General features: G+C 52.6%; 4 protein-coding genes across 4 annotated transcripts; 2 read left to right on the top strand and 2 right to left on the bottom strand.

The window, feature by feature from the left end:
• Nucleotides 1-2,082: 2,082 nt before the first annotated feature.
• On the top strand, nt 2,083-4,496 carry LRP88_00889 (microtubule associated protein-domain-containing protein; the record flags this gene model as incomplete). The annotated part of the gene is made up of 4 exons (XM_083237593.1): nt 2,083-2,196; nt 2,248-2,512; nt 2,566-4,066; nt 4,139-4,496. The coding sequence occupies 4 exons, from the start codon at nt 2,083-2,085 to the stop codon at nt 4,494-4,496; spliced, it is 2,238 nt and encodes a 745-aa protein (XP_083106098.1).
• Nucleotides 4,497-7,692: 3,196 nt separating this feature from the next.
• Nucleotides 7,693-9,241, top strand: LRP88_00888 (heme peroxidase; the record flags this gene model as incomplete). Its single annotated transcript, XM_083237592.1, has 2 exons — nt 7,693-8,928; nt 8,981-9,241. The coding sequence occupies 2 exons, from the start codon at nt 7,693-7,695 to the stop codon at nt 9,239-9,241; spliced, it is 1,497 nt and encodes a 498-aa protein (XP_083106097.1).
• Nucleotides 9,242-9,515: 274 nt separating this feature from the next.
• LRP88_00887 (histidine phosphatase superfamily) lies at nt 9,516-10,471 on the bottom strand (the record flags this gene model as incomplete). The annotated part of the gene is made up of 2 exons (XM_083237591.1): nt 9,516-10,115; nt 10,169-10,471. The coding sequence occupies 2 exons, from the start codon at nt 10,469-10,471 to the stop codon at nt 9,516-9,518; spliced, it is 903 nt and encodes a 300-aa protein (XP_083106096.1).
• A 459-nt stretch (nt 10,472-10,930) lies between these two features.
• LRP88_00886 (RTA1 like protein-domain-containing protein) lies at nt 10,931-11,884 on the bottom strand (the record flags this gene model as incomplete). Its single annotated transcript, XM_083237590.1, has 3 exons — nt 10,931-11,370; nt 11,423-11,674; nt 11,737-11,884. 3 exons carry the CDS (start codon nt 11,882-11,884, stop codon nt 10,931-10,933), a joined length of 840 nt encoding a protein of 279 aa, XP_083106095.1.
• Nucleotides 11,885-12,760: the final 876 nt, after the last annotated feature.

Here is a 12,760-nt window from a genome sequence, read left to right as displayed (position 1 = left end):
CTCACCCTGTCTTGAGGGTCGAGCAGAGCTCGGGAATGTGGATGACAACTACGACGCCCGGCTAAAAGATCGTGGCTTTGTCCGAACGAGGACGGGATCACCCAGTTCTTGCAAGGCGTCTTAAAAGTGTCCGAGAAGCTTGTGATGAGGATCAAGGCATCGGTGCTATGGTGCGATAGGCGGTGGAGGGCCCTGGGCTGGCTGACGATACGCGGTGCTATTCCCAAGTGAGAAGCCCAACCACCTCATATTGTATCGTCAACCGGAACGGCCACTTATATGCCAGCACGTGTTTGCCGTGTTTTCTACTGGGATGCTCCGACCCTCAATTGGGTTGGTAGGGCTTTCTGATCTGTGGATGTGGCCTGGAAGAAGATTTGGATAAGATGTACAACTTGGCAGATGCGCCAAGTATATCACAGTGAGGCAAATGGAAATGGCGGGCCTCGTTGGAGGCGTGACAGAAAGAGACGGATGATTTGTGGCTTGAAGACATGGGGAGGCGGCACAAAGGGTTCGCCGAGGAGACTGAGGATGAGAACCTGGGAGATGAAAGAGTCTCGGTTCCAAGTAATTCGGCGCGAAAAGAACGTCTCTACATGTAGTGCATGAAAGGGCAAAGATGATACCATTATGACAAGAACCTGTATCGCATTGTCAATGCGATTCGATGCATTCCCATGATCCAACGAACCAAGGCCAGAAGTTGAGGGGCAGCTGAGATGGATGGATTGGTTGTCGTGTTGCATTGTTTACATGCATGTTCCACGCGAGTGTGCGAGATAGAGGCAACCGACATATGTCGGGTGCAACGCCAACGAGGTCACCTGCAGAGGTGATGGAGCGCAATCGATCGCCAATTGGATGTTTTGAAGCAGCCATTGTTTACATGGATGGATGCAAAGCGCAAAGAAGCAACAAGGATGGATACCCGGTAGTTGAGGTGCGCAACATACTGTAAGCTAGACTCCAGCCGTAGCCGCGGCAGGAAAAAAAACAAGCTCTGGTTGCGGAGGTTAATGCCTCCATCTGTGATCCAGACAAACATTATCCGGTTTGTTTTTGCCTCTGCTTCCGGGCAATTGATTCGCTCGATACCAACGCCGGTCTGGTTCGCTTCTGCACATGCAAGTCAGAGAGACGCAAGGAGCTAGGCGCTAAGGTACATGTAGTCAAGGCCAAGGTCCTCTGCGGGTTCATGACCCTTTCTGTAGCCGGTCGAGATATGGTTTCTGCAAGACGCGATGCGATGCGAGGCCGCAAAACAAGGAAGACAGAGGCCGATCGTGGAGGGGCATGGGGCACGACAGCTTGTTATATGCTACGAGGCTATAGTCGTTCGATCTTAACTCGACAAAGTGGAATGCCCATCCTTGAAAGGCCATCAGCTCCCGGTTCACACGAAATGGGCGGGCCATCGGTTGCCCTTGGAAGTGAGGACGGAGAGCTGCGCCAGGCCAATGGCGGGCGTTAGCGGGTGAAGCTCTGGAACAGCGGGTGATCAGTAGCGCTTCGGAGCAAGCTTTCAGTGGGCTCACAGTGGGCAGCACCCTTGCCAAAAGCGTGCGACAGCGGGGTAGCGGCGCTGAAACACGGACCCATGGACCGCCCCGAAATAGCCCGCCAATGGCTGGAAGCCCATCGGGACGAGGTTGCCATGGCAACTTGCTGTCCCCATCCCGGTGCCACTGCCCGTGAATACTTCGCTACAATTCATTCTGCTCTCCCACTCCGACGCACACTCTTGTCTCAGCCATTTCTCGTCTCTCTTTCAACTCCAACCCTTCCTTCAGAAATCCGCAACGGCGGTGCATGGCTATCGACCGCTCATTGCGCATAGGATGCTATTCCCGCCTCAACGATTTCGCAACTGCTCGATGACCAACTGGGAGAGAAAGTAAACAACCGTACTAGGGACACGACTGCACCGCACCGAGACGACGATATACGTTATACCTCCCCTTCCTTGATACCACACACCTCTCACGCCTCTATCACCGACCTTCTTCCCCTTATCGGCTTCATAGCATTGTTATCGCACCACACTCCTTTCTCGCACAACGGTCCACACATCTGAACACAATGGTGGACACCAGCTATCTGGCTCAGCAGGTCAACAGCAGCATTGGCCAGCTGCACGGTCTCTTTGATGAGATCGGTGTTCCTGACCATGAGCGTGAAGCTCGCGAGACCGAGGTACGTTTGGTTCACGGCCAGGAGGTGACCGGCTCGCTAACTTGACCGCAGCTCTTCTCAGCCCTATCCGAGGCCCTCAACAGCCAGGTCCGACTGGTCACTTCTGAGAAGAAGGAGATGATCGACGAGGCCAAGAGGATCATTACTATCATCCGCCAGATGGAGACTTCTCTCGACGACTCGAAACGTCGCCGTGACTATGAGGAGGACGATGACTTGACCATCACGTACCCCTTGATGCGATGCTTGCAGGTGCTCAAGGAGAAGCATATTCAGATTAGCCGACTCCACAAGGAGCGGTTTGAGCAAGTCAAGAGTGAGTTTTCGTCACAAACTTGCCCCTATTGACATCCCGCTAACCATTTGCAGAGCTTGTTCAAGCCCTCGAGTCTTACTCGTCTCACCTTGAGCCCACATTCGTCCAGATCGCACTCCCTCCCACAGCACCGAACCAATCCATCCCCCCGAACTTTGATCTTTCCCCTTCCTACGTCGACAAGCTCGACAGCGAGTTTACGCGAGTATATGAAGAGTATTCTCGTCGCATAGCCACCGTTCAAGCCCTCGCCGACCAGATCATTGGACTTTGGGCGGAACTCGGCGTTCCCCAAGCGCAACAGGACGGCGCCATCGTCAAGTACTACCGCGACGCGCCCGAGCAGCTCGGTCTGCATGAGGAGGACATTGACCGACTGCGCACCAAGCGCGACAGACTCTCGGAGGAGAAGAAGAACCGAGAGAGGAAGCTGAAGGAGCTTCGATCTGCTGTTGAAGCGCTCTGGATCAAGCTTGGCGTTGATGAGAGTGAGACCAAGCCTTTCCTCAACTCAAACCGTGGCTGCGGCGTCAGGCAGATCAACGAGTTTGAGGATGAGCTGGCACGGTTGAACGAGTTGAAGCGCCAGAACCTCCACCTCTTTGTCGAAGACACTCGCATCAAGCTTCAAGAGCTGTGGGATGCACTGTACTTCAGCGAGGATGAGATGCTCGAGTTCACGCCGGCCTTTTCCGATGTCTATAGTGATGCTCTTCTGGAGGCCCATGAGCGTGAGGTTGCCCGGCTTGAGGCTCTCAAGGAGCAACGCGCACCCACACTTTCTCTGGTTGACAGGCACAAGAGTTTGATAAAGGAACGAGATGACCTCGCCACATCGAGCCAGGATGCGTCGCGGTTGATGGCTCGAGGTCAGAAGGGCGAGAAGAGAGATCCCGGCAAGCTGCTTCGCGAGGAGAAGATGCGCAAGCGCATTGCCAAGGAGCTACCCAAGGTCACGGCTGACTTGCGCAAGGTGCTCGCCAGGTGGGAAGATGAGTACGGACGACCATTCCTTGTGTTTGGCGAGAGATACTTGGATGAGTTGGAGGCTGCCGACGGGCCGAGGAAGAACAACATTCCGCCAAACCGCTCCAAGACACCATCTGGACATCCTCCCTCAGCCATCAAGGCTCCCAAGTCGGTTCCTGCACGCGCTCCTCCCAAGTCTATTCCTCCTAGGTCCATGACCAAGACACCCACAGCTGGTGGTACTCTCACCAAGCGCCCTCCGCCCCCCGCATCCTCCACCACCAAGGGCAGCCCTTCACGGAGCCCTTCCCGAATCCCTGCACGCGTCCCTCTCTCCAACTTGAAGCATGGAAACAACTCTCCTGAGCGACCCCGGCCAGAGTCGAGAGCCGATTCTTTCCGACAAGCTCCTCCATTGATGAGAGCGCCTCCTCCCAAGATGCGAGACCTTGTGCCTCTGCCTGAGTTTGAGGCTCCCGCGAACCCTTACAAATCAGTTGGCCTAGCATCAAGCATCGTTCGACATGTTGAGCCTGAGGATGTTTACGACGACCGGCCGCGAACAGAGCGTTCCAACTCTGGTCAGTCCCAATACAGCCAGTCTCAGTACAGTCATCCCAGCTACAGCGAGAGCCACCCCAGCTATAGTGAGGATAGCTATGACGAGCGATTTGCCACCATTCGATCACAGACCTACCGTCAACCTGTTCAACCGCCACGACAAATTTCTGGCAACTCGATGACCTCGACAAACATTTCAGGGTCTGAGAATTGGGAGACATATGACGATAACAGCGAGCCTGAACCAGACGCGTCTGATGCCTACTATGCCAAGCTACGGGCAGCTCACAGCAAGCGTTTCACGCCCGAGCAAGGTCATCGACCAGGAAGCAGTCAATCCAAGCGCATCCGGGGAATCCCTCCATCGGCATCGTATGGCGGACCGGTGATGATTGACCAGGATGGCAACCGCATCATCTCTGGAAGTGAGTGGACTGACGAAGACGCCTACTGAGCGTCATCAAATGATATGAGTCGGTTTCTTGCCGACAAGTCAATCTTGCAAAACGAATGATGCACGATGATGGATTCACGCAAGCTTTTCATGATGATGCGGGCATCTCGCGACGGCCTTGGGTGAGCTGAAAAAGAGCACCACGAGGACAAAACAAAGCCTGTCTTGTTGCGGCGTTGGCGCATAAAAAGGACATCTCGCCTACGACTATTCCAGTCAAGACAGGCGTCTTATCATCTCTCCTTTGGACATGTTTGCTCAATACCTCTTTCCGTTCTGACTTTTATTCTTTTCTAACTGTTCATGTTACATTTCGTCGGGCCCGACGCCAGGTTCTGTATTCTTTTTCTTTTTTTCGAGAGCCTGTCTTTTATGCAGCCTCCCCGGTACGAGAGCGAGGCTTTGCTGATAGGAATACTCGGTTGTGTGCCCAGGTTAATGAGGGATGTGCATCGAAAGGGGGTGAGGGCTATGGAGGGAAGGGTAGGGATGGGGGATGGATGGATGGAAGGCGTCCCGGATGGTTGGCGTTTAGTGTATATATGGATGGAGTGAGGTCGAGCTCCTCAGCTAGGTTCTTCAGCGATGCCAATTTCCTTGTTGCTACTTTTGACTTGTGTCTGTGATTGTTGGGATAGCTTGCGAGAGTGACACGGTGTCTTATAGGCATAAACGAGCTGATGGGCTTGAGCGTCCTACGTTACAAGGAGGCTCATAAAGGCTTGGGTTGAAGCTGTTGTGCTTTGCTTCGCAATATGTCGAGAACACTCGGCAGCCGTCGATCCATAGTCAAACGATTGGGTTGTCTCGGTGATCTTGTGTCACTTTTATGAAGCTTTGGGTAAGACGTGTGGGATTGCCTATTTAGGCAGCCTAGCGACACGCCGTTGGATGAATTCTCCGAAAGGGCTGTCTCGCGAATTAAGTGGGTGGAGGGTGGAAGCCAAGGTCTCTTGGCTGATGGACGCCGCTGGACCTACCCTATAATTGGCAACATTTATTCTGTCGCTAATCGGTTGAAGTGATGTTATATATGATGTCGTGGTTAATATCAAGTTCATAGCGAGGCTCTGTTAGAGGTGTTGGTGCTACCCCGGACCTGGTTGCGGGCCATTAAGATATGGGATCATGGATAATGAGGTTGATGTGGGTGTAAGCATGGCCACATGGCAGTTGATCATGGACTGGTCTATGCACGCGTAAAGGTATGACCTTGTACAACGCAGAAGACGTGTATATTGAGTACGGAGCAGAGCTCCGGTGACAATGAAGACCAGTAGGCCCTCATGCGAATAAGCAGTGCGTTCTCTGTGGCCATGGTAGCTATTCTTGGGTACAGACTTGGCTTTCAGCCTGACAAGACGTCAACGTCGCTTCCAGGCAAGTCATGTGTTTGACTGCGATAGGGCGCTAATAGAGGCTGATATACCGTCTGAGCGTTCCAGAATCCGGTGAGAGTGTCTCGCCCGAGTCCCGGCTTGGCGAGATGATCCCCCGGAAGTGGGGCCGCTGAAGATCGGATCTCGCCCACTTCCCTGAAGCGAGGCCACCCATTTACATTAGAAGTGAGCAAGAATTACCTATAATAAACCTGCAGTAGCTTTGCATTTCGGGATATTCTTGCGACCATGCCAGCTGAGTTCAATTTGTTTCAGGATCCGCTGGCATCGCTAGTCTTTTCCCTTCCCTCCTCTTCAGCTCATTTCATTTCCTTCACCGTTAATAGAACACAGGCCAGCCTTACCAGAGTGGGCAACGCTTGTTTTTGGTCCGCGCCGATTTTTTTCTGTCCCGTTTCTAAAGGACGACGCCACAACTGGGTCTGGCGCAGGGGGAGCTTTTTTCGTTGCTTGTTTCCGTGCGACGGCTCAGGAGGGAGGTTACTATGGATCATTACTTTTGACGGGCTTGTGATTGGGTATCAATGTCTGTAGGGATGAAGAGGTTGGATGGAAAAGGAGGGAGTATGGAGCTAATTTGACATGTCGTGACGTTAAAGGGTCTCATACCGAGTTCCATCAGAGACTGTCAGCGACATGTCTGGCTATCCTACTTCGCGTCGTGGCTGAATGTCTCATTAACATTAAAACGCGTAAGTCGTTTGCTCTACTCACCTGGCGTAGTGCAACGCCAACACTCTCAACATCAGCTGTAGGGCAATCCAGACCACCTCCCGCTTTCAATATTGACAAGGGTATGAACCACCGCCTGGGGGCCCATCACCGTGGAGCACACTTGCAGCCGATCCTCCGGAATTTGAGACTTGGCGTCACGGGCGCTTGACTTTGAATAGACTTGCGGTCGTGTGCTGTCCAATGGGATGTGTACAATTCCAAATCGGTTATCCCGTTGGGCTTGTGATGGCCTCTTTTGAGCATCATGGTTGCTGATACGATATTACATGCAGACGCGGCACGACGTGACCAGGCTCTCTCCCTGAGAGGGGGATGCGTCTTCAGTTCCTACGTGTCAATTGTCCATGGATATGGAGTATGCTGCTGGCTTCACCGACTTGGTCCTCAGTGGTGATACTCACCTTGGACACAGCCTCCTGCAATGAGCTCGGCAGTTCTCAACACCATCGTCACCTGAAGTTTCTCTCAGAGTAATCAGGCCAGAACAGTCGTGATGGGCTCACTAGACACTAAGCTAAGGGCGCTGCGAAAGATGGACGAGGCGTCAACGCCTGGCGCCTCGAACGCACTATCCGGCTCCACAACCGAGCTTTCCACTTTGATCTACAGCTCAGTTCTGCTAAACCACTTTGGCAGGTTCAAGGACCTTGTGCAGAGACAACAGTCCCCATATGGTTAGGGGTAGTAGTAGAGAAACACATGGCGTCCGGGCACCCATGTTCGTTTCGTTTCCTCGCTTCGTCCGCGATCGAAGGGGGCCAGGGGGGCTGGAACTACCGTGCCGAGAGTTCTCGGCGTCCGGGCTGAGGATAAAGGTCCAGATATTGAGTATATATCAGTTGTTTTCCTCTCCTTCAAGTTGAAGAGGATTTGATCTGGAACTCACACTTTCTTTCTCCATCTATTCTTTTCTATACGTTTTATTAGTCTCATTCTACACTCGCTATACACCTTATCTCAAGGATCTTTATACACCATCGTTTACATTGACACTCGCTCATATCTCAACTTACATTCTATTCTACACTACACTTACAAAGACTCCTTTACATATCATCAATATGAAGCTTTCTACCATTGCGGTAGCCGCTCTCGCGGCCGCCCCCATCTCCGAGGTTGCTGCTCACCCAGGAATGGGAGACACCATCCGTGAGATCAAGCGCATCGCTGCTCGCACCACATGGGGTAGCAGCAACACTCAGAACAACAAATGGGGTAGTTCTGGCAGCTCGAGCAATGGCGGCAGCAGCTGGCCTGGTCAGAGCCAGAACAACGGCGGCCAGAGCAGCGGTGGTAGCAGCGGCAGCTGGCCAAGCTCTGGTGGAAGCCAGAACAGTGGAAGTAGCAGCTGGCCCAGCAGTGGCGGCAGCAGCAGCAGCGGTAGCAGCCAGTCTGGCAACGGCTGGTCCGGTGATAGCTTCAACCCCAACCAGCTCATCGGTGATCTCCGCACTCTCAGCGACAGCTCCCTCACCCGAGTCGGCAGCGACATCAAGAAGATCCTCCAGGGCAGCGGCAACCCCGAGAGCCGGGACCGCTACCTTGGAGTTCCCCCCATGAACACTCCCCGATGCAAGCGGGACACTTGCTGCGTGTGGAAGTACATTTCTGATGAGCTGCACACGCTCTTCCAGGGTGACTCTGGTCGTTGCAGCAAGTGGGCTCGCTATGCTGTCCGTATGGGTTTCCACGATGCCGGCACATGGTCCACCAAGACCGCAGCCCAGGGCGGTGGTGCGGATGGCTCCATCATCTTGGCCGGTGAGCTCAGCCGTGGTGAGAACCTCGGTCTTCAGGACATGGGCAAGAAGTACCAGGAGGTGTACACAAAGTACCACGACAACCTTGGCTTCGACCAGGTCACCTACGCCGACCTCATCCAGATGGGAGCCAACATCGCCGCCGTGACATGCCCCCTTGGTCCCCGCGTGCGCTCCTTTGTCGGCCGCCAGGACAGCAAGAAGGCCAACCCCAACAACCTCCTCCCCAACGTCAACGGCAACGCTCTATACCTGATCAACCTCTTCAAGGACAAGACCATCGGCCCAGATGATCTGGTTGCTCTCATCGGCGCCCACACAACCTCTCAGCAGAACCACGTCGACCCCGACCGTGCTGGTGATCCTCAGGACAGCACTCCTGGTGTGTGGGATGTCCTCTACTACCAAGAGACTATCGGAAACGCCCCCGCCCGCGTCTACAAGTTCCAGAGCGACGTTGCCCTCTCCAAGCACCCCCTGACCCAGCCCGCCTTTGAAGCTTTTGCCGGTGGAAACGGAGCCCAGCGTGCCTGGAACGTGGTAAGTTCAATTCTTCCTTTTACTCAAGAACATCTACTAACTTTTGTAGGACTACGCCCGCGCCTACGTCCGCCTCAGTCTTCTGGGTGTCAACAACATCAACGACCTCACAGAGTGCACCAAGGTCCTGCCGCAGCCCATCGACGGCTACAAGCACCGCGACGGCAGCCGGTTCAGCAAGTGGCTCCAGAGCGACGACAACTCGTGGGACTCGAAGAAGATCTCTCAAGAGGTCGAGAACGGATACACCATCTCGACGCCCGACAACAAGATCCCTACCAAGCGTGGACCCTGGCGCAAGTGGTGGTGATCCACAAGGTCACATCCATCATGATGCAAAGCACGGCGTTAGGGGATAGCAAGAGCAGGACAAGGGATACGGGACTTGGGCTTACACACATGCCACTTCAAGGCACAATTAATACATCTATTTAATTCTTTCTAATACAAGATTATCCTATCCTTGTTGAGCGAATCGAGAGTCATGCATGGCGAGTGAGTGAATCATTCAACTGATCTTCATAGCGCCATGATTAGTGGCCAAGAGATGACACTCTACCAAATGCACAATTCTACCCAAAACATCATCCCTCAGCTGTCCCGTTGACCTGTCCTCGTCTCTCCCCTCTAACCAACAAAGCAAGGCTCGTCCCTTCTCTCGTCCGGCATACACCTGCTCCAACAGCCGCCTGAATCGCTCTAATTGCGTACGAATGCACCGTCAAGGACAGGAACTGGCTGTCCTTGGCTTCTTCAAAGATCTCCTCCAGTGCCCGCTGCTTCCTCTTGACATGTTCCTCCTTCATCTCTGGCCTACTTCGCTTTCTAAATCCGTCATCTTCAGTGAAGCCTTCTTCGATCTTGTAGTTGGGATAGCTCTCAGCTATCCAGGTGCGTGATCTTCGGAAGTCGCATGTGTGCATGGTGATGCGCTCTCGTAGCAGTTCTTTCACCATAGGCTGGAACTCTGCGGAGTGAGATGACATGAGCGAGGAAAAGATGAGAGATGTTGTTTGTAAACAGCGAGCAAGAGGACTAGTGTAGAGAATCTCGGGGAGAGGTGCGCCGTCGACATCGATGAGATTTGTCCAGAAGGTGTTGAGTTCAGCTGCTTGTTTAATGCCTACGTCGGTAAGAAAGGCATCGAACCAAGTCTCTTTGTCGTTTCCATCCTGAAATGATACCTTGCTCTATGCGATTCTCAGTATTTGGACCTGAAAGATATGGATCAACTCACATTCCAAGCCTCACTTCCCACCTCAGCATGGACCTTGTTGTGTACTCCAGTTCCATGTCGCGTCAGGTAGAGCAGCTTGTAGCAGACATTCTCGGGACATGTCTCATTGAGCCATCTCACGTACGCTGCCAGCCGAGCCCAGTCGCGCTTATCTGAAGCGTTGGGATTGTCGGAAGGATATTTCTGACCCGGGATGAGACCCAGGCTGGGCTGAGTGGTAACCTTGCCTTGAGGATACTGATGGGCGATATCCGCAATCTCAACAAAGATGCCGGGCTCGGCCTTAAAAGTCCAGGTGGTCATGCCTTGAGCGGGCAGTATCGCGGCGGGTGTGTTGAGTCAAGTTAGTTTATGGTTAGAATATCATGGTGTTTGACTCAGAGAATGACGTAGTTGTTCCGGCAAAATTGTCATCAGATTCGGACCCGGAGTGACTCCGCAAATGCGGGGCTTCCGAGCTGAGCGGCATCGGAGCTCCGGTTGGCTTCGGGGCCGGAAGTCGGTGTAAACGAATGTTTTGATTTGCTACTATTTCAAACGCCTAACAAAGGAAACCCAGTCTATATAAACGCAGTAGTTCCATCCAGCACATCCTATCCTCTCCTGTTCGCTCTTAGCATTCTACCCGAAATCCCAATTTCCCGTTATTAATACACCAACTTCTCAAAGAGCCAAAGTGCTTGACAAAGCAGCAAATAAGGGAGCTCTCAATACAATGCTCCCATCGAAATCGGCACGCTACCGCAGATCTCATATCCATCCTCAGTGCAGAGATTGGAGCTGGTTCTCGGAATCCGTGTTGTAGATGCGCTGCATGCTCTGCTTGTTGATAATGGCAGACGGATGGAACACATTAAACATGACCGAGACGATTAGCATAAGCGTCGCGTCAAAGACGTAGATATAGGCCTCCTTGGCCATGAGCTCCCCGTCCTCGCCCATGACATACTCGATGACCCTGAAGATGGACCGAACCATGATGAGCGCGCTGGATACGTAGAGGGCCACGAGGAGCTTCTTCCACGGTGAGTGAATCTTGAGGCTGGCTGATGTTGGTTCGTTGTGAATTCGGCGGTGGAAGACGATGGCGACGATCATGAAGACTCCAAAGAAGATGAGCTGGATGAAAAGACCGACGATGATGATTGTCTGTCCCCTATCGCGGGCTGACGAATCCTTGGCTCCTGCGAGCATACCGCCACCTGTGCCATTGTCAACCTCATTCCTGTACCATATTGTCCGTCTCGCACTCACCCATTCCCTGGGCAAGGATGGAAGCCACATCGCCAAATAGAAAGATCTTGGTCAGCCATTTGAGTCTGACCATCGAGTATTTATCAGCTTCGAGGAGTCGGATGAGTCGACCGAGGACCATGTAAATCGAAGCGGCGTAGAACGGGGGGCCTAGAAGCAAAAGGAGGGCCTGGATGATGTAGGGACCCTTGGACCATTGTCCTGAGTCCTCGCTCGCGTTGACTGCTCTTCCTCCGTATCCGATTGCCTCGACTGTACGTCCAGGATTAGTTTGTTTGTCATGTGAATATGGTGTCTCTTTCTCGAGTTCTTACCAGCACAACCGACGACAAAAGGAATAAAGTACCACGACCTCAGGCGTGCGACCTGATAAGCGTGGTAGAAGCCGGATAGCCCAAAGGCGACAATGAAGATGATGGCCGCGGCCAAAGACGGGTCATACTGATAACGGTCGTTGGCCATGTTGAAGATTCGGTGTTTGGATTATGGGGATTGGTTTGTTGTTGTTTTTATGATCCAAAATCAAAGCTGATTGTTTAAAAGTTGTTGTTTGCCCATGGGGAAGATGGCCTTGACTTAAATGCTTTCAACTCAGCATCTTGACATTGACATCTCGTGAATAAAGGAGAGACGCGAAAACGAGCATCGTTATCGTAACCTCTTGACGTAAGCTACACGAGCAAGAAGGTCGCCAAAGAAGCAACCTTAATGGCTTTAATTTCAGAAATGCATGTCGTCTATCAAATATATGTCTATATGAGCCGCGATCTAACTCTGTTTCAGTTAGATAGTTATGAGTATAAAAAGCTTAGCAGGCTCAGCCTTGAAAATGGAGTTGCCTCGTTATCGGAACCTGATGCGATTGAACCAGAGACAAGCTTAATGTTGGCCAAGACGAGATGGCCTTGAAGCGCTGGATCAAGCTGTGCACGGTTGAGGCTTGGCCTCCACAATAACCGCTCCTCGTTTTCGCATCTCGATATTATTGGTCAATTCTCTACCTACAAGTAATTCACTACGTCGCATGCGGCTTAGTAACACTCGCAAGGGTCTTGATCTCGTCTCGTCGGGTCTGTCGGGAGTTGCCCGTCTGCAACGGCCGACAACAAGATCCCGCCGCGTCATCAACTGTGGCTTCTGGTGTGTGACGATGGTATGGAGAAGGGGGTTTCAAAGAAGCTTTTGACTCTATAGCCAAGATATACACTCCCGGCTAGACTTGCATACGCCCACTCTTTTTTGACATCACATTGCCCATCACATCCCCCATCAACCATGAAGCGGCTCGGGTATAAGAAATCCCGTAAGGGTTGTTTACGGTGTAAACAGCGAAGAGTC

Source organism: Fusarium phalaenopsidis, assembly GCF_050370095.1.
Source record: "Fusarium phalaenopsidis strain FUZ10S chromosome Unknown contig_32278, whole genome shotgun sequence".
Classification (NCBI taxonomy): domain Eukaryota; kingdom Fungi; phylum Ascomycota; class Sordariomycetes; order Hypocreales; family Nectriaceae; genus Fusarium; species Fusarium phalaenopsidis.
This window is presented reverse-complemented; position numbering and strand designations above follow the sequence as displayed.